The 27,804-nt window shown below is 27.7% G+C and overlaps 1 protein-coding gene across 1 annotated transcript; it reads left to right on the forward strand.

Annotated features, from left to right (window-relative positions):
• The first annotated feature begins 104 nt into the window (after positions 1–104).
• Positions 105–27,777, forward strand: LOC107443831 (putative sodium-dependent multivitamin transporter). The gene is made up of 11 exons (XM_043042319.3): positions 105–478; positions 11,518–11,583; positions 11,670–11,789; positions 13,393–13,550; positions 15,246–15,386; positions 16,781–16,919; positions 19,535–19,742; positions 22,994–23,148; positions 23,848–24,044; positions 24,920–25,017; positions 27,566–27,777. Exons 1-11 carry the CDS (start codon positions 137–139, stop codon positions 27,706–27,708), a joined length of 1,767 nt encoding a protein of 588 aa, XP_042898253.3. The 5' UTR covers positions 105–136; the 3' UTR covers positions 27,709–27,777.
• The last annotated feature ends 27 nt before the right edge of the window (positions 27,778–27,804 follow it).

Consider the following 27,804-nt stretch of genomic DNA (forward strand, 5'->3'; position numbering starts at 1 on the left):
TTTATTTGTTAGATTTCTCTCGGTTGAATCCTTTGTCTAAGTTTCGTCTGTTAATAAATCTTTATGTCTTCATTTACTTCCTTATCAAAGAAAAATCATATGGTTTTTAGCACTTACTCTCTAAAATCTCACTATAATGTTTGATAGAAAATATCTAGGAATAACAGATTATATCGTAATATGCTCATCTCTATTGATATCGGTAGGTATTGGAATAACATCAAGATTATTATCCGGTGAGCAAAAAACTGCAAATGAATACATATTGGCTGGAAAGAATATGAAAAGGCTTCCTGTGATTTTGTCTATTATCGTAACTCTTGTATCACCTTCAACAATGCTGGCAGTTCCAGCCGAGATTTACAAGTATGGATTAGCTTTTGTAATGGTTCCTCTTGCTTTTCCAATCGGTGTGTTTCTAGCATCTTGGATATTTATACCAGTGTATTATCAATGTGAAGTTTCAACGATTTATGAGGTAAGTATTAAACCAATTAACGAACTGTTTAAATACACTGAGAAAAATGCGTGGTCCAAACTATCATAATATGGCAATCCTTACCGTGTTTTTGGCTCTATGGAAGTGCTAAAAAATATATAATTTTTTATCAAATTAGATAATTTTAATAAAATTAACATTAAAATGTGGCTCTGTGATAAAGTTTTGTAAATGAAGTAAAATTTGATAATTTTACTATGATAAATATGAACATTGCATAAAAATCCCTTATTCGGTTAGATTTATTTTTCGATTTTGTAATTTTATACAAAAGATGCGGAAGTAAAAATTATAATTTTATAAAATCAGAATTTTCGGTAAGTGGTTACCATATGAACGGAAAATTTACCATAGGAATGGTTTAAATACATTTGATTACGATTTAAGATGTTTTGTTATCCAGAAACATGGTTTTCTTCTTACTAGAAATCCCTTACCACGCAATAAAGTAATTTTGCCTGAATTTTTTTCTCCGTATAATATTAGAGGGATATTCTCTTATCTTATACTCGTTTCACAAAATAAAAAAAAATGTAAATAAAAGTTTGTTTTCTTTGCAAGAAGGTTAAAAATACTAAAAGTGATGAACACCCAATTCAATACAAGATGCTCGCTAAGATCTGACGGTAGCTTTAGTTATAATTGTAAGTGTAGTAAACTGTTAATACGCATTGCGCCCATCAACTTAAGGCCGTTTACAGAGCCACCTGGTGAAAAGCATCCATAATTAATTTAATGCGAGAAAATATTGTTTACATTAGTATGAAAAATTGCCTAAAATTCTAGAGAACTTGACTTAGTGTGAAATGCCTGAAATGTGCATTTATTTGAGTAAGATTTTGCCATTCAGACTGGAAGCTATAAGAAGATACCTTAATTTTCGATGTCCGTAGGTTTAGAGAACTTTGAACATACTAATATTAATTTGGTTTTGTTAGATCTTTGTTATTTTCCAAAGATTATTTTGTCGCATCAAAGTATAATAAATTATGAGCAAATAAATGTGAATTTAAGGATCCCTTTTATTAGCATTAACTTCAAGATGAGAAATAGGAAATTTGTAATATACATTTTCTCACATATCGAATCGCATTCGAAATCGGAACACGGAGTCTTCAGTCATTCAGGAGATGGACCTGTAGATTTCTATCAAGTTTGCTCTTCCTTTCTTTTTCTTTCTCTTTTTTTTTTAAGTTAAACTTTGATACATCTCGAAATACATGTGTAGTACTACGAAACGAGTCTCACAACTGTAAAACGTTTTAAATACTAGAAACAGAACTCTTTTTAGACAACGTTCAACATTGTTCCAGTGGAAGATGTTACCGAGTTCGCTAAAATAAAAGGATATTTTAAATAAATTGCGTTTCGAATCTGAAAAAGCGTAACTAATTAAAAATGAAATATTTATTTAAAATTTCCTACCATTATTCCGTTTCTGTTTGGTAACTTGTTTCAGATTATGCATTTAAAATGTGTTATAAAATGCGTATACTCTTGACCTAAATAAATAAAAGAAAATTATTTTAATGTTTTTTCTTGGTATGCGTTTTTTAAAATTAGCACTTTCCAGAAGTTGCATCTTTTTTAAAGAACTGTTTTTTTTTTGTTTTTTTTTTTAAAAAATGCTTATCTATTTTAAATTTAAAAAAAATCTTGCAAAGGGATGAATTTGATATGATTGCTAATTTCGATATAAACACATACAGCAATAAACATCAAACGATGGTGAATTCAACGAACATAATCATTTAAAACGTAACGTGCACTTAAAAAAATCGTAATATCCTAAATATACTTTTAATCTTGTCGTCGGATGTTAACGTACTAGGACAGAAAGGTTTGAAGGGTGACTTTAAATATGCAAATTAATACAGACAATATTTTTAGTTTCGAAATCAGACACATGGATGCAATTTCTATGAATAAGCATTTCCACGGAAAATGATTCCTGATCCTCAGAATAAAGAGGCCAGCCGCAATCTGGAAAATATGTTAGTAGTATAGGCGGCACTACAGCGTACAGCGGGGGGTCCCTATTCCTGACGTCATTGGAAAGTCAAGGGGTGCTTATTTCTGCCTCAACTGGAAGTGGCTTATTTCTGCCCGCCTGAAAATCGAAACTTCGTCTGCAGCGTCATGGGGAGCTTATTTCTTTTTTTCTTAAGCCTAATATATTTTTAGTTTCGGTTTCTGTTTTTAATTTAGTTTCGTTTTTTAAATACTATTTTAATTTATTACTTTTTTTGAGGGTGGCAACACTTATTATTTTTAATATTAGTTTTTAAGGATGGCAACACTTGTAAACTTTTTTATTTGGGGGAGATATTGAATATTATGAAGTTATGACGTCATCTTTTATTACATAATGAATAAATGATATCATACTTTAACTCTAGTGGGGCCATCTATGCGAGAATAAAATGACTTTAAATCCATTTTAATATTTAATTCTGTTTTATTATTATTTATTAAATATAATTAAGGCTGAGGATCGAACTCACGCCATCAAAAAGCCTTCGGGGGTCTGTAGTTGGATATCATAACCACTGACCCACGAATGCTTGGTTAGATATGTGTTAATAAGTTAAACTTTTGTATTCTGAACACGTGTATAAATGATTTGATAACGATATCACCCTACTGTTTCATCGATATATTTTTCACTTAACCTTTTAACAGTTATTAAATAATTATTTCTGCCCCTCTTAATGTTATTATAACTTTCTCTGGTTGGCAACGGTACAGACCATACGCGTGTTAATTATTACATAATAAATAAATGATATCATGCACATGCTTTTTATTCTAATGGCTCCATCTATACTTAAATATTAAAAAGAAAATATATTAATAACTCTTAATTTTAGTTATTTTTTAATATAAATATAGTTGATAAGACTTTATTATTATTAACCTAATCAATATTAATGAATGCATTTTAAAATAAATTAATTCAATATAAAAATAAAAATTTTATTTATTTAGTACTGTGAATATTAAAAGTATTAGACTTAAAGGTTTATTAATTTTAAATCAATGAATATTATTTTATAAGATTTTATTTTATCATCTTCGTTTGGATTTACGGATATCAATATAGTCTTGTCATTTTTGAACCCAGAAGACAAGGGAACTCCTAGATCTTGAGACAATGCATGTGTTCGAAGTGGACTTTGTGAGTACGCATGTTATATGAAGAGGGAAACCACGAAAACCTCATACGCTTAGGCCGACGAGAAGTAGTGGGCTTGGTTTTTGTTAACCAGTATCCTGTGAATGTACAGAGATCAGAGGAAAAACTTAAGGTTTTAATAAAATAAATGTTATCAAATGATATATATTCTAATGGTGTCATCTATACTTAAAATGTTAGAAGTTTAGTTATTTTTTGATATATGTATAGTTGATATAAATGACTGTAATTATTATTAAACTATTCAATATTACCTATTATTATTCTATTCAGTAAGAGAGTACACCCTTTAATAATTAATACAAAAAAAAGTTTCAGAACAATATATAGAATTCTCTGAAAAAAACTAGAAAATATAAATAACTTTCTTTTAAAAACTAGAAAATTTTTACAAAAAGCAAAAATATTTTACTAAAAGAGAGAAAATTTTCATAAAAATAAGAAATATTTTCTGAAATGTTAGAAATTTTATACGAAAATAAAAATATTTTCTGAAAACTGGAAAATGTTAATAAAAAGTTTGAATTATTTTTACAAAACTAGGATATTTTTTACAAAAAGCAAAAATATTTTACTGAAAGATAGAAAATTTTTACAAAAAGCAAAAATATTTTACTAAAAGATAGAAAAATTTCATAAAAATAAGAAATATTTTCTGAAATGTTAGAAATTTTTTACAAAAATAAAAAATATTTTTTGAAAACTGGAAAATGTTAATAAAAAGTTTGAAATATTCTTACAAAACTATAATCTATGATTTAATTTATCTATTACGCAATCACACTAATGATGAAAAAATGAATATGATATTAGCAATGAATGGTTGTTAGTTGAAAACTGGACAGATGCCTTTGATTTCACCTAATTTTTAGTTTTGCAAGAGCTCCAACACGTATTAATATAGATATTTAAAAAATATAAATTTTATTAATTTTCTATAAATTCATTTATGAAAAAAATTATTATCTAATTGAAAAACTAATATATAACAATATATCCACGGTGTTTATTCAAACATATTTTTAAATACATTAATAAACTTTTTTTCATCTTTAAACTTATAATTTTATCAACTAATATAGTTTAATTATTATATTAAAGTACTTATTTTTCAATCTCATGAAAAAAATATCTGGATTAATTTTATTTTCTATTAGAAAATGAATAATGACATATTTACATAATATTATCAATTATATATTAAATTTCTTTAAAATTACAAATGAATTAATTTAAATCTAAGAAACACATAAAAGGAATTTTTGCCGCTATAAATTCATTTATGTTCAAAAACATATTCATTTTATTTTTATTTAATATTATAATAATGCAAATAGCTTACTTTATTTTGAAAAATACTAGTAAATTTAAAAACTATCTATAGCCATTCTATTTGAAAGTATATATTTAAATGATACTGATTACAGAACTTGAACATGATATCTATTCCTCACAAAAGTTTACAAAGATAATGTCTGTCCAGGACGTTTGGGGTTTATCCACGTTTTATCAATTAGTCATAATATAAAGTGTAACATACTTGTTATAGAACGTGGGAATACAACTATTTCTCAGAAAATTGTTAAGAAACATATGATGTATGCTCGCAGAAGTGGTTGGATGAAACTTTGAATGAAATGTTATTTTATTAAAATATATTTTGTCTTTATTGATCATTTTCACACGTGAAAAAGTTTATATTATCAAGAAAAAATTAGACTCTTTAATAATTAATACAAAAAGTTTCAGAAAAATATATAAAATTCTCTGAAAAACTAGGAGGTTTTAGCAAAAACTGAAATATTTTTATAAAACTAACAAATTTTTCACAAAAAGTAAAAATATTTTCTTAAAAGAGAAATTTTTTGTTAAAACATAAATATTTTTCTTGAAAGATAGAAAATGTTTAACAAAAAGTTAAATTTTTTTCTTGAAAGACGAAATTTTTATAAAAACATGAACATTTTCTGATAAAATAGAAAATTTTGTTAAAAAGTTTGAAATATTTTTTATAAAACTAGCAAATTTTTAACAAAAAGCTTAAAATTTTTCTTAAAAGGTAGAAATTTTTTCCAAAAACATAAATATTTTCTTAAAAGATAGAAAATTTTGTTAAAAAATTGAAATATTTTTATAAGACTAGCAAATTTTTAACAAAAAGTTAAAATTTTTTCTTAAGAGCTAAAATTTTTGTAAAAACGTAAATATTTTATTAAAAGATGGAAAATTTTGTGAAAAAGTTTGAAATATTTTTATAAAACTAGCAAAATTTTAACCGAAAGTTAAAATATTTTCTTAAAAGAGAAAATTCTTTTGCAAAAACATACATATTTTCTGAAAAAATAGAAAATTTTGTTAAAAAGAAATAAAAATGTTACATTATTTCCTAGTTCGTTAAGATTTTAAGATGATTACTTTAAGTTAGATCAATAAATATTTTCTATAAAATCATTTTAACATTAATTTTAAATCATGGAGGCAGGAGAATCCGGTGGTTCTATGAACCATTCAGAGTGCGGGACAAGGACCCATATTTGAATACTACTTTCTACAAAGTTCATCCTCCTTCCAGACTCCCATCTCTATGAATTAACTGGAAAAAACTTTCCAAAAAGCTTGAGATATGTGGGACTCGATCACAACTTTATAGTTTCCTAATTATCGTTGACTCTTTCTTAAATACTTCCAATGCATTTTCACAATTTTTTGTTCATCTTTTTATTGTTATTTGTGGAATGAACTAAAAGAAATATAGATCATCAATAACAATAAAAAGATGAACAAAAAATTGTGAAAATGCATTGGAAGTATTTAAGAAAGAGTCAACGAGAATTAGGAAACTATAAAGTTGTGATCGAGTCCCACATATCTCAAGCTTTTTGGAAAGTTTTTTCCAGTTAATTCATAGAGATGGGAGTCTGGATGGAGGATGAACTTTGTAGAAAGTAGTATTCAAATATGGGTCCTTGTCCCGCACTCTGAATGGTTCATAGAACCACCGGATTCTCCTGCCTTCATGATTTAAAATTAATGTTAAAATGATTTTATAGAAAATATTTATTGATCTAACTTAATGTAATCATCTTAAAATCTTAACGAACTAGGAAATAATGTAACATTTTTATTTCTTTTTAACAAAATTTTCTATTTTTTCAGAAAATATGTATGTTTTTGCAAAAGAATTTTCTCTTTTAAGAAAATATTTTAACTTTCGGTTAAAATTTTGCTAGTTTTATAAAAATATTTCAAACTTTTTCACAAAATTTTCCATCTTTTAATAAAATATTTACGTTTTTACAAAAATTTTAGCTCTTAAGAAAAAATTTTAACTTTTTGTTAAAAATTTGCTAGTCTTATAAAAATATTTCAATTTTTTAACAAAATTTTCTATCTTTTAAGAAAATATTTATGTTTTTGGAAAAAATTTCTACCTTTTAAGAAAAATTTTAAGCTTTTTGTTAAAAATTTGCTAGTTTTATAAAAAATATTTCAAACTTTTTAACAAAATTTTCTATTTTATCAGAAAATGCTCATGTTTTTATAAAAATTTCGTCTTTCAAGAAAAAAATTTAACTTTTTGTTAAACATTTTCTATCTTTCAAGAAAAATATTTATGTTTTAACAAAAAATTTCTCTTTTAAGAAAATATTTTTACTTTTTGTGAAAAATTTGTTAGTTTTATAAAAATATTTCAGTTTTTGCTAAAACCTCCTAGTTTTTCAGAGAATTTTATATATTTTTCTGAAACTTTTTGTATTAATTATTAAAGAGTCTAATTTTTTCTTGATAATATAAACTTTTTCACGTGTGAAAATGATCAATAAAGACAAAATATATTTTAATAAAATAACATTTCATTCAAAGTTTCATCCAACCACTTCTGCGAGCATACATCATATGTTTCTTAACAATTTTCTGAGAAATAGTTGTATTCCCACGTTCTATAACAAGTATGTTACACTTTATATTATGACTAATTGATAAAACGTGGATAAACCCCAAACGTCCTGGACAGACATTATCTTTGTAAACTTTTGTGAGGAATAGATATCATGTTCAAGTTCTGTAATCAGTATCATTTAAATATATACTTTCAAATAGAATGGCTATAGATAGTTTTTAAATTTACTAGTATTTTTCAAAATAAAGTAAGCTATTTGCATTATTATAATATTAAATAAAAATAAAATGAATATGTTTTTGAACATAAATGAATTTATAGCGGCAAAAATTCCTTTTATGTGTTTCTTAGATTTAAATTAATTCATTTGTAATTTTAAAGAAATTTAATATATAATTGATAATATTATGTAAATATGTCATTATTCATTTTCTAATAGAAAATAAAATTAATCCAGATATTTTTTTCATGAGATTGAAAAATAAGTACTTTAATATAATAATTAAACTATATTAGTTGATAAAATTATAAGTTTAAAGATGAAAAAAAGTTTATTAATGTATTTAAAAATATGTTTGAATAAACACCGTGGATATATTGTTATATATTAGTTTTTCAATTAGATAATAATTTTTTTCATAAATGAATTTATAGAAAATTAATAAAATTTATATTTTTTAAATATCTATATTAATACGTGTTGGAGCTCTTGCAAAACTAAAAATTAGGTGAAATCAAAGGCATCTGTCCAGTTTTCAACTAACAACCATTCATTGCTAATATCATATTCATTTTTTCATCATTAGTGTGATTGCGTAATAGATAAATTAAATCATAGATTATAGTTTTGTAAGAATATTTCAAACTTTTTATTAACATTTTCCAGTTTTCAAAAAATATTTTTTATTTTTGTAAAAAATTTCTAACATTTCAGAAAATATTTCTTATTTTTATGAAATTTTTCTATCTTTTAGTAAAATATTTTTGCTTTTTGTAAAAATTTTCTATCTTTCAGTAAAATATTTTTGCTTTTTGTAAAAAATATCCTAGTTTTGTAAAAATAATTCAAACTTTTTATTAACATTTTCCAGTTTTCAGAAAATATTTTTATTTTCGTATAAAATTTCTAACATTTCAGAAAATATTTCTTATTTTTATGAAAATTTTCTCTCTTTTAGTAAAATATTTTTGCTTTTTGTAAAAATTTTCTAGTTTTTAAAAGAAAGTTATTTATATTTTCTAGTTTTTTTCAGAGAATTCTATATATTGTTCTGAAACTTTTTTTTGTATTAATTATTAAAGGGTGTACTCTCTTACTGAATAGAATAATAATAGGTAATATTGAATAGTTTAATAATAATTACAGTCATTTATATCAACTATACATATATCAAAAAATAACTAAACTTCTAACATTTTAAGTATAGATGACACCATTAGAATATATATCATTTGATAACATTTATTTTATTAAAACCTTAAGTTTTTCCTCTGATCTCTGTACATTCACAGGATACTGGTTAACAAAAACCAAGCCCACTACTTCTCGTCGGCCTAAGCGTATGAGGTTTTCGTGGTTTCCCTCTTCATATAACATGCGTACTCACAAAGTCCACTTCGAACACATGCATTGTCTCAAGATCTAGGAGTTCCCTTGTCTTCTGGGTTCAAAAATGACAAGACTATATTGATATCCGTAAATCCAAACGAAGATGATAAAATAAAATCTTATAAAATAATATTCATTGATTTAAAATTAATAAACCTTTAAGTCTAATACTTTTAATATTCACAGTACTAAATAAATAAAATTTTTATTTTTATATTGAATTAATTTATTTTAAAATGCATTCATTAATATTGATTAGGTTAATAATAATAAAGTCTTATCAACTATATTTATATTAAAAAATAACTAAAATTAAGAGTTATTAATATATTTTCTTTTTAATATTTAAGTATAGATGGAGCCATTAGAATAAAAAGCATGTGCATGATATCATTTATTTATTATGTAATAATTAACACGCGTATGGTCTGTACCGTTGCCAACCAGAGAAAGTTATAATAACATTAAGAGGGGCAGAAATAATTATTTAATAACTGTTAAAAGGTTAAGTGAAAAATATATCGATGAAACAGTAGGGTGATATCGTTATCAAATCATTTATACACGTGTTCAGAATACAAAAGTTTAACTTATTAACACATATCTAACCAAGCATTCGTGGGTCAGTGGTTATGATATCCAACTACAGACCCCCGAAGGCTTTTTGATGGCGTGAGTTCGATCCTCAGCCTTAATTATATTTAATAAATAATAACAAAACAGAATTAAATATTAAAATGGATTTAAAGTCATTTTATTCTCGCATAGATGGCCCCACTAGAGTTAAAGTATGATATCATTTATTCATTATGTAATAAAAGATGACGTCATAACTTCATAATATTCAATATCTCCCCCAAATAACAAAGTTTACAAGTGTTGCCATCCTTAAAAACTAATATTAAAAATAATAAGTGTTACCACCCTCAAAAAAAGTAATAAATTAAAATAGTATTTAAAAAACGAAACTAAATTAAAAACAGAAACCGAAACTAAAAATATATTAGACTTAAGAAAAAAAGAAATAAGCTCCCCATGACGCTGCAGACGAAGTTTCGATTTTCAGGCGGGCAGAAATAAGCAACTTCCGGTTATAGGCGGGCAGAAATAAGCCACTTCCAGTTGAGGCAGAAATAAGCACCCCTTGACTTTCCAATGACGTCAGGAATAGGGACCCCCCGCTGTACGCTGTAGTGCCGCCTATACTACTTATGTTCTAGCAGTTTTTTCAAGCTATTGCTCAAAAGTTTGGTCATCGTAATGTTTATTCTACTTCTTGAATATTTGTCATGTCTTTAGAAGTTTAAGACAAATCCAAAAAAATTTGCATGCAATTATAAAATTCGTCTATCAAAAATTATTTTCATGCAAAAAATAATTTTTAATAGCTGCTCTTTATTTTTCATCACATTAATTAACAGTCGAAATAAACTTTTTGTTTGGTATTCAAATTTTGACGGCATTTTAGAGAATGTTATTTTATATAAGGCAAAATATAAAATTTAAATCAGAAAAAATGAGTTTTTGTGAAATCGAATCTTAAATATGAGATTTCATTAAAATTCGAGTTCGCACAAACTATTTGATTGATTTCGTACAAAATTTGTATTCTTTCTTATGAAAATATATTCTTAAGAAAGACGTAAAAATTTATAATAATAACAATTCAAAATGTTTTCGACTATTATCAAAAAAATGTAAATAAGTAATAAAAATAATGCATAATCATTAAAAATTATTTTTCGCTACAAAACATCTTTGGATAAATGACTTTTATAATTGCGTACACAAATTTCCTTTTCGTCTAAACAGTTCTTGAGATAAGACAAAAGACGCAAAAGGTAAGATTAATATTAAGGGGTCTTAACTTTTGACCTAATTCTTGACCATTGAGACCATAAGCTATTGGGACAATATTTTGCAGCCATCCCTTTTATATTTTGAGGGCCAGAAATCAAAATGAAGTTTATTCAGAGAAAGTACGATTTTATGTTTTGTTTCGTAACATAAAATATTGTTTACACTAATTAATTAGCATATTTGTTAGGCATTTGAAACATTACGATTAAATCTTACTAAATGAAAACCCCGATCACTAGATAAAAAGCTTTTAGGATTTGCCGTTATTACTCATTCATTTATTTATTATTAATTTATTTTTTGCGCATAGTACATATACTTAACAAATTTGTTAAACGACATTCATAAGAACTTTTGCATAAAAATTGGATTTAATAAATAAATAAATAAACAAGCATATAAAAATTTTTTGAAAAATACTAGCGTTATGATGATTACTTTGCTATTTTCAGTTTCTTGAGATACGCTTTGGAAAGATGACAAGGTACATTGTTTCAACCCTGTTTCTTGTGCAAATGGTAATTACCAATTACCATTACGGACTTTTTTCTCCATTGAAAAATATTATTTAATACTTATAAAAAAAATTGTATTTTGTTTCTAGATGTTTTACATGGTTATTTGTCTGTATGGATCCGTGTTAGCCTTGAGCGCTGTCACGGATATATCTCTTGAAATTTCCATGATATCATTAGGGATCATTTGCACTATATATTGTTCTATAGTAAGTTTTTTTTTTATTTCACAAAAATGTTTAGGTTGTTTAAATTCCTTGAACTTCTTTAATCTAAGAAAATGCAAGATTTTTAATAGACGTAGGTTTTTAAGATTGAATGGGTTTTAAACTGGATTTTCATAATGCTGTGCAAAAATATGCATAACATATTTTCTAATACTTAAAATTTAAATTATTATCTCATTTAATTCTTCTCTTCAATTAATATAAAATAATAATGTTATATCATCGTTAATCTTTTTGTAACTCAACCCTGAATTGAGGGCAGTATAAGTCTATTTTTTGAGATTCCCTCTACATCTGCTTTACCTATTAGCATAGAATTTGAAAACCATTATATAGTTGCTAAATGTCTTAATTTTATTAAAATTCGTTATTATATCTCTTCTGCAAACTTATTTGAATATGTAAAGCTGAGCTTTGGCATTAAATTAAAGCAATTACTAATTACTTTATTGACGTTGCACTTGAGCTGCACCATGGGCTATTGGCGAGGGTCTGAGAAACCCGCCTGAGGATGATCCGAAGACAAGCCATCACAATTTTTGCAAGGGCACTTCATCAATTTAGATATAGATCTGAAGGGGAAGGAAATTTTCTGAATTTTCCTGCATCCATGGTACTGATCAAGGATCGACCACATGTAACCGAGTACGTAATTGAAATGTACTCAATGGGTCGTAGTGAAGGCTAGGATCGAGCCGTGGTTCAACCACTGTCTTACCAAGGCCCAGCAGTTTAATAGCCAATATTTAGTGAAAATTATTCTAACGTATACATAACACTTGTATTTTTTATTTCTTTCTGGAGTTAGACATCCTGCGGGGTTTCTCCTTGCAGTCACAGCCTCCGGGCTGAATTCGAAATTTATTAATAATTATATAAAAAATGAAGAATGCTTTTTTTACTTTGGATATCTCTTCACAAATAAAAGATTTTTTTAATCATTTATCAAATTTGATGAAATAACTTAGTCACGAATTTGGTTTAAAATAGAAGCGATAATTTTTTGTCTTCATTTGTTATATAATAATTTTATATTAAGTAATTTTATGTTAGTTACTATCTATTTGTTTCGATTTTGTTAAGCCTAATTAAAATTCATATTGATATTCTCTCTGCGCTGTGTGTACGTTTAATTAACAAGCCATTTTCTTTTAGGTAATATTGTATAGATGCATTCTAAATTAATAATTCTGGCTTTATATTGAATCTTAAAAATACCTTTAATGTCTCTTATGTGTATCATATCTTACTGTAATTATAAATTATAGTGTTACTGCTTAACAAAAGTCGTGACTGCTAATTACATCATGCTGCGTAAAGGAATATTCTTGGCATAGGGATACACCTAGAGCCAAGAGTTATGTACGGCATTTCACTACAACACTTTGGTTGAAAGTAGTCCGCATTTTTGGTTTTGAGAAAAACAGAATTTTTTTACAGAGTATTAGTTTCCCTTTCTTTGATAGTTGGATATTGTTTTTACTACCTCTACATACCTGTTGTTTCTTTATTAGGTTAATAATAATAATTTTCAAATGATTTTCTGATGTTAATATGATTATGCAATATTCCTAAATATATTTAGGGAGGATTAAGAGCTGTTCTGTGGACAGATGTATTCCAAGCAACACTCATAATTTTATGCTTGGTAGCTTTATACGCAGTTGGTATTAAAGACGCAGGTGGCATAGCAAACATATATATACGTTCAAGAGATGGGGAACGATTGAATGATCTGTATGAGTAAGCACTTTTCATTATAATGCAGGGTATTATGAAATAACGGGAAAAAATATTTTTGGAATTCTTGTCCAAAATTTTTAAGAGCGGATACATATGGGGAATTGAACATAAGAGAATATAATGGAAACAACAAAAAAGCTTCAGAAATCTATCGAAGCCCGGTCCTCATTGTAATATTATGTTAACAACTTTTTCTTAAATTAACAGTAAGCTTGTTGTTGTTTTGTTGTATTGTTGTTTAGGGTAAGAAAAATGTTATTTACGCCTAAAATTATTTTACATATTTTATTACTAAAAAAAACTGGTTTAATAAATTCCTTGAAGTAAATTCTAAAAATCATTATAAGAAGGATAAATTATTAAAAAAAAATCAATGGAATTAGTGTACTAAATTTACAATGTATTTTAAATTCTTTTATAACAGGAAGCGGAAAAAAACGTAAGTTAGTAAAAAAAATCTGTCGAAAATTTTTTAAGTATAAAATAATACTTTTTAAAAATTCTAAAATTTAAAAGCATTATTGTCTAGAAATTTTTTATTTTTAGGATCATTATTATTATTGAAAGAATTGATATCAAAGGATATTTTTCCTCTTCAAAGAAACAAATACGGAATTCTTAATTTTTTTAATAATTTTTATACAATTGCTAGTGTACTTAATTTACAATGTTTTTAAAATTCTTTTAAAATACGAAATGAAAAAAAGCAAGTTATTTAAACAAAAAAGTCTGTTGAAAATTCTTCAATTACTAAATAAGTCTTCTTAAAAATTCTGAAATTTAAAAGTAGAAATTTAATCTTGGAAGTTTTTTTATTCTTCAAATAAAAGAATTGCATTAAATCCCTGCTTTTAATTTTTTATAAAACTCTTCTTTTGAAACTATAACCTATAGCCTCCTATTAATTTATTATCATTATCATTATTGTAACAATATCAAAACCTATTATTCCTCTTCAAAGAAAAAAATGGATTTCTTAATTTTTTTTGAAAATAATTTTTAATACAATTGCTTTAATTACGTATGATTTCGCTTTATTTCATTATTTAAGTAATTTATATTGATATTTTGAAGTAATTATTATATTAATTTAACGTCTTTAATTATTATAATAATTATAAATTTAATTACTAAATACTAATGTACATAACAATAGCTTTAATTTTCATAGAAATGATTCAATAATGAAGCATGTTTATTTAATTTACATTAAAATATTCATACTTTAAACTTTTAACTGATTTTAGATATTAACATATTTAAAATTTTGAATTAAAAATTCAATTTTTTGCCCTTTATTTATGTATTATTTAATTTTTGTGAAAAAAAAGTTGGACAGATGAACTCAAATAGAATTCCCCTCCCCCCAATGAAATAAGTATTACTAATATCACATATAATTTTTTCTCAGCTCTTGTTACTTATGAGTTTTTATTTTAAATAACTTTTATAGTTTTGTGTTCTAATAATTTGATATTAGAAAAGGAAATTGAATGATGAGATTGATTTTATTCTTTGTTCAATTCAAGAAATCTGTTAATTTTAGAAAATTCTCTTGAAATTCAACAGACTAATAATTTAGAGCTTTGTCTTTTTCTTTTGAATAAAATTCCTTTTTTAAAAATACCTTTAATTTAAACCACTTATCTTATTGAAGCTGTGATGTAACTAAATATATATTTCTTTTATCTGTAGTCTCCGGCTGAACTTTACGAAACGCTTAAGTTTTTGGGGTTCTTTCTGTCGAGGAATTATGTTTGGTATTTCATATTATGGAACTAATCAAGTGGAAGTTCAAAGAGTACTCAGTTTAAGTACTTCTCAAAGAGCCAAATCGTGAGTTTTAAACTTATTACTACATTTTCATTAAATCTTATTCATGCCTGTGTGAGATAAAACTTGCCGTTGAAATACCAATCAGTTTCCGATAAGCAAGGTTGCTAAAATAATTACTGGAGCTCCTTGTCCAATGGCAATAAAGTTTAACTCGTTCAATAACTGAAACAAATAAAGTTTGAGATTTATTGTTATTATGGAGTTAAATATAAGCTATTATTTGTGAAAAGTCGACCATCTTTCAAACTTGCTAGAATGCTCAAATTGCACCTAAAACTTTTTGCTTAGTGCCAATGCAGTTATCGATTTAGCAAAAATGTCATCATGCAGTTTTTGACTATATATTAAGAAGAGACTATTAAATTTTTCTCTGCGTAGAGCATTTTTTTCAGAGATAAAGATTAAATCCTATTTTTACTGTATTGTTGGAAAACACTAAGTTAAAAAATAGTTCACTAAGAACTGATACTTGCCAAGCAAGCCCTGTACCATTCAGTAGGTTTTAGAGCAAATGGTTTTAAAAGTAGTTAGAACCTAGTTGTATCCAGAGGGTACTAAGTTTACAATTACGGAAGAAATTTCCAAAAAATACTTGAAAGTTCAAATTCGTTAAAAAGCACGTGAAATCGTGACCAAGTTATGCATTATTTTGTTTTACATTTACAATACAATACAGTGGTAAACAGAGCCAAGATCGCAAGCATAAAGTCTGTGAAAACTGACCGTTACTGTGTTACCACGAAACTTTTTATAAGGATAGATTACAATGTTAGAAAGAATATAAAAACATTGCATTAGAGAAAAAAAAATTAATAGAGAATAAAAGAACAGGGCATATGAAAAAATGTTTAATCACGAATCAGAAAACCATTATCTCGGGAAAAGTATGTCTGATATAGAGTGTGACATCAACTTGCACTGTCCATGCAATCCATTGGCTCTAGCAAGCATTCGCTTAGTTTTGAGCTTGCAAACAGTTTCCATATTTTCAAATAATTATAATAAAACTGGTATACCATGTTTAAAGAGAAAAAATTACAGTACCCTAATTTCGAAATTACTGTTGGAAAATATCTGATGAAAGCAAACAGACTCGAGTAGAAATAAACACATCCAACTTAAAGCTCAAATTGAGGCCAGTAATGATCACTGATTATAAATCGAGTTTTATTGCACCCAGAAAAAAATACGAGTTCGAGTCGTGCAAACAATAAAAATAATTCCAGAATCTTTTTTGCCGTTTAGGATTTTTTATGATTCTCTCATGTGAAATGAAAATTCAGACACTTGTAGTCTGTGGTTATACTCATTTTACCTTCTTTTATAACTACAAATCATAATGACGCTGTAATCACTATTGCATTTCTGACGAAACTAAAATCATTTTCTTTCAGTACACTACAAATGAGTATTTTACCGATGACTCTAGTTTATCTTATGAACAATATGCTTGGCGTAGTATTATACTCCATTTACTACAAATGCGATCCTATTTTAAACAAGAGTCAAACAGGAGTGGAAAGATATGATCAAGTAAGTGTTCTTACCAGTAGTCTGAAAAATTATTACCTTTTGATAATAACCACTAATAAAGCACAACTTCATATGTTTGCCCATAAAGTCTATCAATCTAGAGTATTGTGATTCTTGACAAACGCAGATGGCGTCCCAGCTTAATTACTAAGTGGCAGCTTTCTTATAGCATCGGCAAATATGAAATAAATAAAAAAATAAAAAAATAAAATTTCTAAAATGAAATTTCTGTATGTTATCATTGTTTTTGCTACTTTCTTTTTTCTTTCTTTCCTCCAGACGTGGACACGTACCCAGGTTTGCAAAACCCTTACCCGTATAGTCCACATCTGGCTACCAGTGAAGCTCGCCTCAACCCGGCGAGCTAGCCTGATCAATTAGGAATTTATTTAATTTTTTTTCTTTTTTATATTACGTAATACATGTAAACATTTTTACAATAAAAAAACAACATTGAAAGTCTTGCAGAAGACAATGAAGTGCAACACATTTGCTTCAGAAAACACAATGACTGAAGCAAAAAATGAAGAAAAAGGAACATGAACAATAAAAAAAAAGGAATTTTGTTATATACATAAAAATTTAAAAAAGAGAAATAAAAAAGAAAAAGAATGAAGAAAGTCTACATAACTATGATGTATCATGTTAGACAAAAAAATTATTTTAAATATATGAATATATATTTTTTTTATTAAGACAAATTTTTTTTTTGTAGGCAGACCATAATCTTAATGAGGTTAACATTAAAATTTTATTAATTTATCATTAATGGATAAAAAATACATTGTGTTGTTTTTGCTACTACGAGTAATGTCAATGTCAGCAAGCCTGCTTTGTGAAACAAAGCGATTTAAAGGCAGATAGTGCGTGTCTTTTTTTTCAGTGGTGCCATCTATGGCCAAGAATATGACTTCAGACACACACACATCACAGCCTGTTTGCAGGGTGGACCCTTTCATGCATCCATTCATTCATCCACAGATCTTAAGTTTGACCTGAACCAAAGTACGATCTGGGTTGATATGTATTTGTTATTCAGTATTGATTTATTAAGAGAACATGAAAGACTTTATGACCCTACAGATTTAACGAGCATCAGCCACCATTTATTACACGGAGAGTCTTCCCCGGCAGGAATCGAAATCACGTCCTCTTATACTAGGGCCCAACGCCATACCAACCAGGCAATCCCGGCTTGTTATCATCATATCCTTTAACACTAGAAAGACTGAAATACCTATATTGCTCGAAAGCAGTCGAAATGAATGGAATGTGAAAGAATAACTAATGTGTAAAGAAATTAGTTTAAAATTAATTTTTAATATTTTTTATAATATTTACAGTTATATAGTATGCTATTAGTAAATATTAACAATAAAAAGAATTATGTGTTGTACAAAAAGTCACAAAATTCTAAGAAATTGTGTCATCATTGTTTTTCTAATTGAAATTAAAATGCTGTCGAAATTACTTTCTTATGCAATCTAGAGTTGAATAGCTTTATTAGCTGCTTGCAAATACTATGCATAATAAAGCTAGTGTGCCACTTATTAAACTCACGCGATAAATCAATAATACTTTTTTTTCTAGCTTTTTGCTCATGACGCTTATGATGATGAAGTCTGAGAATCTTACCCAATTATTGTAAAAACAGTAAGCACAAGGTTAATGTAAGATATATTTAATAGCAATTGTTCAATATTTTCCCTCGAGACTAAGTTATTTCTTCCTTCTAATTAAATTATTGACATAATGGCAATCATCTTTGAATATTATTATAAGGTTACATAAACTATTCACATAAAACATAGCGTGTGTCTGAGGAAGTTTTTGACCGCATCTTTCCTTAAAATTGAATACATATTTTTTTAAATATTAACTTTAGAGAAATTTCAAGTTAAAAAAGTTACACTTATTAACTAAAAAGAAAATCAAATGTGTTTTCGATACGGACATTTTACTTTCTTATTGATTTTTCAAAAAATTTATTCTTACTTAACGACTGAGTTTAACGCATTCGTATTCTTCTTTTAATTATTCCGAGACTGCAAAAAGGGGACACAGTTTAATTAAGCAGCAAAGGCAGTTTTTATTATTTCCGCATAATATTTTTCATTCTAAATTAAACTGATGGTTTTCAAAACTTTATAAGAGGAAAATGGTTAAGATTAACAAACTTTTGAAGCAAATTCATGCGACGAAGCATAAATATTTCATTCCAAAGCTTCTGGATTTAGTTCAAAACTTTGTCGGCAGAAGACACATTGCAAGTATTAAGCGAAAAAATAAAATAAAAATATTTGAAATATTTGAAAGCCACTTTAGAATTTATTGAAACTTTTTAACAAGCAAAAATAGCATTACATTTCCTTTTAAATTTTTACTTTCAATAAGCTGAAATTACATGTGAAAGGTAAAATAGTAGTAGTGCCATCTCTTTGCAAAGTTTTGCACTAAAACAGGTACTTGAGAAATGTAATCCTTTTAACGAGAATTTACAGATTTTTTCTTAACTTTTACCGTTTGTATAACTTTTATAATTTCTCAGTCTCAATTGTGACACCTGGTATTAGTGTAACAGCGATTAAAAATGAATTTATTTTATTTCTTTCCAGATTGTTCCATATTATATTGTGAATGCATTCAGTTGGATCCCCGGTATGACAGGACTGTGCATTGCAGGTCTTTTTAGTGCTGCTCTCAGCTCTTTATCTTCGTGTCTGAATTCTATAGCCAGTGTAACGGTGGTAGATATCATAAAGCCACTTTATAGAAATGGTAACATGTCTGATAAACAAGTTGTTTGGTGTGCTAAAATTCTATGTACGTATTCTGAAATGGGAATTTTATTTGAAACTGCTTTTCAAAAGCTCTATCTCCGCATGAAATTAACCCTTGAGCCAATAATATGCCATTTCTTATTATTGTATGAATTTCAAAAAAACTATCCATGACTCTAATGTTGGTCTTTGCCTATATTTAGATGACGCCCCCTATGTTACGGATGGTAATGGCGCGATAAGTCACTATACCGGATTGGTGACTTTCTAAAACAATTTAATTTAGAAACTTTATTTTATTTATAAACAATAATCTTTTTGCTTGTTCTAATTCTCAGATAAGACCTAGATGGAAAGACAATATTTATTGCTTAAAATTGAAACTAAACTAAAATTAAAACAGTCAAAATCTGGAAACAAGTTATGTGGCGTAACCACCATTACAAATATTAAATAAGAATTCACTAGTATATAAGATATAATAACTTCGTTCTATATTGAGGTTCCTTTTGATCGATGAAGGTTGACATGGTCGATAGATAACACGCTCTCCACAGTCCAATCAAATCAAAGCTTTTTACAACGTCATAAAGTTTTCAAGAGCGAATGCTCTCAGTATTTATCAAAATATGTTGCCAAGTCTAGGATTCTAGTAAGAACAAGAAACTATATCCCAATACATATATCAAAAAAGATAGCACGAATTAAATTTCTGTCCGCCGAGTTTAACTTTTAAACGCTTTTATATTGCTTTGAACTCATATTTATATAATTTGATAACTAAATAAAGCGAAACTATATACTATATACAGTCGCGGATGATTACTTAAATCCTATACCGCAATGGTCTTTTAACTTTCAACAGAGTATAACATCGTTCATTCATGAAAATTGAGTAAAAAGGGAGTCACTCATTAATAGTGCCATCACGGAGAAATTCCTTCTTAATACCAATGCACCATGATTTCAAATTTAACGACTTTAGCACGAGCATCTCCAAATTTTTAATATCAGTACTTTTTCACCAGGTACTTCTGTTAAAACCAGATCCAAAATACGAATTTTTATAAATTTTGGAGCTATTTACAACTGTTAGTTTGAGGGGCATCCTAACCTCCCAGACCTAACTTCACGAATTTTAAATCCCAATTGTGTGCGAAGATTTAATCAGCAAGATAAACCCTTGTTAAAAAAAAAAAAAAAAAAGAGAGAGAGAGAGATCCAAAAGAGGAGATAAATCGGTAAATAGTGCTGCAAAAAATAAAGCTAACCCCACATTCCTAACGCTGTTTCTCGAAGCTCTGTAGCCAAGGAAAATAAAGAAGCCATAGTTTAAGTGCCTTACACTTGAGGCAATGCGATGATTTTAAGCGATATATGTATTCTTGCCATTAAGAATTATCTAGGCTTTAGAACAGACGAATAACTTATATATTTTAAAAAGTTATTGAACTTTCTTCAAAATCATCAATTTTGAAAGATTTCTACATCTAGATGAAAATTATCAAAACCACTACCTTATTCTCGGTTTCTGTAAATTTTTATGAGCTCAGGTTACGCAGCATTGGAATCAGTTTTTAAATATTAAAATATTAGATAAATTCTTTTCATTTTCACGAAATTGCGGTTGTTCTCCATAATCACGCTTTGCGATATTTTTTAGATAAGTGTAGGCAGCACTGCCCTTAGATAGGCTAAACTTAATCTAACAGTCATGAGTAACAGTTGCAAATTCACAGCAGTTATAAATTTAAAAAAGATTTTGATATTTATTTTCATGAAATGGGATAAGTAATTAGTTGATTTTTTAAAAAATTAGAATGAGATTAGAAATGATTAAAATTATTATAAATTTATGCAATAAAATAAATTTTAAAACTAGAGAATTTGTAATGTCTATAATGACATCGTATTTATTTTTAACAGTTAAGTAGTTTTCTAGTCATCAAATGTATTTTACTTAGCAAATTTTTAAATGTGGGAGTTTGCCGAAATAAAAAGTGAATACGTGTGTTAGCATCATAAATAGATTTGATAGTACCACCGTTATTCGGTGTTATAAGGTAAGAAGGATGCATTTCAGAGATAGCATGTAATTAATTGTCGTTAAGACTGAGCAGTCTGCAGTTGTTTAGTGTTTTAATATAGCAGAGGATGGTAGCACCGTTTCGTTCTTCAAACAGAAAGCTGTGCGGATATCATAGATGATAAATATCCGTTTACCATCTGCCACTAAAAATTGCTTTTTTTGTAAGATATTCTGATTAGGACATACCCATCTTTCGCATGACTTCGCATTATGCAAACAGGTTTTTTAGTTAAATATTATCTGCTATACACTACTTTCCCATCTTTCTTTCCCATCTTTCTTTCCTTTTACCATTGGCACCTTCAGTGTTATCCTCTTAAATCTATACTACATTTTCTTTCGCTAGTACGCTCCATTGTTTTGTCTTTCAAAATAATTATTAAAAAAAACAATCAGAATATGTATACGGGTGTTCCAAAATTAACCGAAAATTTTAAAGATCGTTGATCATTTTACAAAGAAACTGATAAGTACGGTTTTTTGACTTCTGCTTAAAAGAAAAACTAAACTATTGTTCTTATCAGGGTTAAAAATCAGCTACAAGACAAAACTTGTCAACAGACGACATTGCTGTCAATAAAAATAAAATTATGACATGCGGCAAGTCAAACCATTCTAACCGAAAATATTTCCACTGGTAAATGACAGTTTTGTTCTCATATTGTGCCATGGTGACGCTGTGAATGGTAGTTACTTTTAAGATATGGTATTATAGATTTTTTTGATGATAAGCATTACTTATTTTGATTATAAGCGTTACTAATTCATGAACTTAGTTACTTTTTTTTGAAACTTATAGGGCAACTCTAGTTTCCCAAACAGAATGCAGTGGATCCTGCATTGCTATCTCTTTTTGTCTTTCTTTAATTAATTTTTCTACTGTCTAGTCATTTATAAGATACTCTCTATGATCTATAAGAGAATCTAATGCAACCGCGAGAGATAATTTAGCTCATAAATACAGAAGCAATATGAAAAACTACGAAGTGCAATATAAAATTAATAAATTGTTCATTTATTAAGTAAATTAATAAAATGTTAATATTAGTCATCTTTCAAACAATGTCTATACCTCCAAAACCACTGAAAAATATATATTTTACCTCGCTTTATAGTTATTAAATGTAGACATGAGGGGGAAATTACTTATTTAATTTTTTAGAAAATTTGCTTAATTATTGCAATATGCCTTTTTTAAATTCAAGCATTGGTTTACGGAGGAATTTGTATAGGCCTCAGTTTTTGTTTCATGGAAGTTAGGAGTCTCCTGCTATTAGCCACCGTATTGATAAGTTCTCTGGAAGGGCCAATGTTAGCTGTCTTCACAGTTGGAGTTCTAACAACAAAGGCTTCAGACAAGGTAATTACACTTAACTAACATTTAGTTTTTTTTCTCTTTTTTTTCCTTTTTACTACAGAAAAGTAATTTTCTTACAATTTCGAAAAAGAAACTTTACTCCACCCACTCAATCGCTTAAATTTTTTTGTGGAAACATTTTGTACTTTTCAATATGCTTTGCTGTAGATTTGTTTCATAATTTCCATTGATACTAAAAATTTAAAATTCATCATAATCGAGATTTCTTAGACTAAGTAACTCTAAATACTACTAAATAGTTACCAGAATCTTCCAAGCAATAGTGCAAACGATATTTAATTGAATAGTAATGAAATACTGATCTAGTTCAGCGTTTGACTTCGATACCTCTAAGTGGTTTTAGAGATCGGAACAAAATACGCGGTGTTGATTTATGATAACGAAGTAATCTAAAAATGAAATTTAATATCAGAGCAAAAATATTCACCTAGTTTTCTTTGGTAAATTTATGAGAAATGAGCAAACATGAATGGTCAGGAAATGCAAATGCAATATATATTAATGAAATATTTATTAATGTTATGTTTATTAATGCAATATTTATTAATGTAATATTTGTAAATGCTATATTAATTAATGCAATATTTATTGATTCAACATTTATTAATGCAATACTTATTAATGCAATATTCAATAATGCAATATTTATTAGTGCACTGAACTTTATTAGTTTCCACTTAGTGTGTTTCATTTACTTTGATTGTGGGATACAGTTTGATGTCATGTCTTTCATTTGGAACATTATTTTCCAACTACACTCAGCCTACACTGCCACTCAGTACGGAAGAATGCATTCTCCAAAATGTTACATATCATGGGAATCGTACTTTTGTTGTTCCAACAAACATTTATCCTGTACCTTCTCAGGATATTAATAAGTGAGTCAATGATCTTATTAATTAAATTATATTTGCGATTTTCTGCCATATTTCGCTTGATTTCTCTTTTTGAAGTGGGAAATGTAGGATGGTGGTATGGTATCATTATGCACTATGTGGTAAAAGCACGCAATTTTTATCACTGTTAGTACAGGACATGAATATGATTTTAAGATATTCGTTCTTCTCACATTCTTCTTAACTTTACTTAAACTGGGGGTAAAAGAGATTCTTAAATATATGAGTTATTTATTGTTGAATGAGGATTTTTTTAAAAACAATTTTCGGCTATTTTCTCTAGGCTGATTTCAAAACTTGCAATCACTTTCTACCACGCTACACATTTTCACCATGCTACAGTTTTATTTTTATTATTTTTATTTTTATTATAAAGACATTTTTAATCTGCATTATATCGAAATGTACATGTTTAAGAACGTTTTAACAGGAAGTCGCATACATGTTACCACAAACTGTTTCTGAGCAAGGGCACATCACCATGGTTAAAATTGCATAGGAACCCATGCCCAGAAATGTCATCATGCCCCACTGAGGGCGCTTGCTTAATATGAACTGTTTCTTCATTTGTTTCTGAACTTTATAAGTTAAACGCACTTTCGCACGTTAACAGAAGCATTAAAAATATCCATTAATCACTAATAAAATGTTTTTCAAATCTAGTTTCAAAAGTATTTTGTTCATTTTATTCACCTTTATAGTTATAACTAACGTAATCTAGAAGTTTTCAAGACTATACTTTTTTTCTTTTTCTTTGTTTAAAATAACAAGGAGCCCCCAAAATAGTTTTTATATCCATTTTTTTCATTAATTTCTTCATAAAATATTTTAAACTTATTAATATATATTTTTTCTAGGGATGTTTTTGTGTTGTTTAAGATATCTTATTTGTGGTACAGTACCATTGGATACATTTTTACACTAGTGCTTGTTTTCCTAGCTGTTATTTTCACAGGTAAGTCTTAAATTTTTGTTATCAAAACTTAGAAGGACTGGAAGAATTTGAACATATTGAACAGAAAAAACTACGTCGTTCATCTAGCAGTGTGGTTTGATGCTTTTCGTGGTGGAAAATTAAGGCCTAAACATGGAATGTGAAAGAAGAGCTTTCTGATTGAATTTTCATTCTTGTAAAATCAATTATTATTTCGCATCAATCAACTTCTTAATCATAAATTGTCTTGAGATGACGAGAGAAGACAAAACATTGATAACTTTAAAACCTACTTCCTTTTTTAAATCTCTTTAAATGATTTTTTTTGAACAAGTAATTACAGAAAATATTGTTGGTGATTTGGAATTATGCAAAAAGAGCTTTTCTATAGTCAGTGGTTCAAGCAAAAACTGCATATGCCCCGAGGTTCCATATTGGAAGACAAAATAAGAATAAAACAGAATAAAAACTCGATTTTTTTTCTTATTTTGTCTTCCATTATGGAGCGCAGACAGATTTGGTTGAACCACTGACTATAGAAAAGCTTTACTATCTCAGCTTTACTATGTCAGCTTTACTATTTAATTATTAACTTATTCATATAAATTATCTCGTCGGCGATTTTATTGTAAGTATGAATATTGAAGTAAGGATAGACTTTTGTGACTGCCCTAACGTACATTGGCTAGAATGGGAAACCTGCAACTGACGTATGGTGCAGTGGGTATCTCGATTGTGATAGGTTAATGAAATGTTGCATTTATTTACGTTAGCAACTGTTATTTTTATTCAATATCAAGTTAGCCTAGCTTGTCAAGTTAAAATTCTCCGAAGTGACACATTCTATATTCTTACACAAAGATTCTTTTACAAATATTTCAATTCTTTTACTATATATATCTTCTTAATGCATTGGGAAGCACGAAGCCACTTAAAACATAAACAAACTATTTAAGCATCTTAGTTGCCAGGTACAAAAAAACAAAAATATTTCACGGTTACAAGAAAAATACATAGACAAATAAATCTAAGTTAGCTAAAAGACATAGTTGATAAAGAATTACAGCAAATTCGAGTTGCTGTACGGCGTTGTTTTTTTAATTAACTTCACGTTAATGAACATTCCAGCTTATGTGGAGAAACTTTTAAACTTTAACACGGCATTTTATTTATAAGCGATCAGTTGTTTCTGATGTTATGGGTCACATGTGTGGGTATTAGGACTGGGTTATAAATAGATATATCGCGGCATATCGATTTAACGCTTGTATCGGCAGGCCGATACGGCGACTTCCGTTCCAGGCGATGCATCAGAAATTTGATTTAAGCCGTCGAGTAAAGAAGACGAACGATATAGCGATACAAGACACGCAAGGATAATATTCCGTTCCGATGCCAATTCGCGCTGGGGAAGACGATGTACGTATCGTTATATTGAAACGGCCTTGATTGATGAGCGGTAGAATCAGAATCAGTTTTGAGAACATATATCGTGATCTCGCATGTTCGTCCCCCCACGTCTAGTTTTTTTTTCTGCTTTGTCGCGACTTGATATCGTTTCTTGTAGATTATTTTCAGTGGGACTGACTTTGTGATAGCCGTCGTTACCTTGTTCTGAACGTAATCTATTAGTGAAAAGAATATAGAAAGAAGTGTTTCTTAATTAATTAGGTAAATTTTTTTTTAAACAGAACTTTCTTTCGTATTTTTAAATGTGAAAATTAATCTTGATATTATATGTTTAAGTATTATTTTACATTATTGAATTTATTACAAACGGAAATCTAATTTAAAGTGCCCATTAAGAATTAAATTAAAAAGTAATTAAATTTGTTAGGCTATTTTTTACTTTATTTTAATTTATTAGCAACTTTTTGGATAAAATAATAATTTAATGGGTTTTTATTACTGGTTTTTAATTTATAAATCTTTAGTTGTTTTCATTTTTATAAATAAAATTATAACAAAACTTATTTTTCCTCTCTTGGATTTCGATATAAGTCAATCAACTTTGTTTAATCAAAAAAATTAGTACTTCTTTTTTTTAGCACTTCGTTTTATTAAAGAGTATAATCGTGTTTTTTTTTAATTTTCTTTCAATATTGTCAGTTGAATGCATACACATCAACATATACATCAAATTCATAAATTGATTTAAATCAATCTGAGTATGAAATTTTGATAGAAATCCGACATTCTGCGCCTTACAAGTAAATGAATTTCAAAAATACTATATCGCGATACATCGCTATATCGCGATGCAAAACTGACGATGCATCACGATATAAAATATCTTATATCGCCCAGTTCTAGTGGGTATCCATATTCTTCTTCTTGAAGTGTAAGTACCCAATTGAAAACAAATTCAGCCTATTGGATGACAAGAACGCAACCTTCATTTGATGCAGTTTTTGCACCCCATTACTTGAAATATTGTGCTGTACAAAAGTCTACTCAGAAAAAATCATTTGACCAATGGTTAACCAGTTATTGCAATAAGGTGATCACGATGCTCTCTCTCTTTTGTAATATATTGGTTTTATTAAATTATTTGCAATAATTTTTATAGGATGGAAAAACAATGTTATTCCGGAAGATTCTATTTGTCTTAGTCCAGTTACTCGAATTTGGATGAAGGATTTGTGCAAACCACTGGAAATGAAGCATGAAAAAGAAACTAACGATACTAGAGCATCAAAGTCTCAGATGTGAACAGTTAAACCATCATTGTTTATGTTTTTTATTTATTCTCTGCCTTATATGAATAAATACGTTGAAAAATAATTAATGTTTTTTTGTTCGCCTTCT

The sequence above is a fragment of the Parasteatoda tepidariorum genome, chromosome 10 (genome assembly GCF_982258835.1).
Source record: "Parasteatoda tepidariorum strain Cologne lab strain chromosome 10, Ptep-v5.0, whole genome shotgun sequence".
NCBI classification, from domain to species: Eukaryota; Metazoa; Arthropoda; class Arachnida; order Araneae; family Theridiidae; genus Parasteatoda; species Parasteatoda tepidariorum.

Coding starts and splice junctions, on each gene's coding strand:
- LOC107443831 (XM_043042319.3), top strand. CDS start 137: ATGTTTGATAGAAAATATCTAGGAATAACAGATTATATCGTAATATGC. Junction 11,790..13,392: donor GCACTATATATTGTTCTATA/GTAAGTTTTTTT, acceptor AAATATATTTAG/GGAGGATTAAGAGCTGTTCT. Junction 13,551..15,245: donor CGATTGAATGATCTGTATGA/GTAAGCACTTTT, acceptor TTTTATCTGTAG/TCTCCGGCTGAACTTTACGA.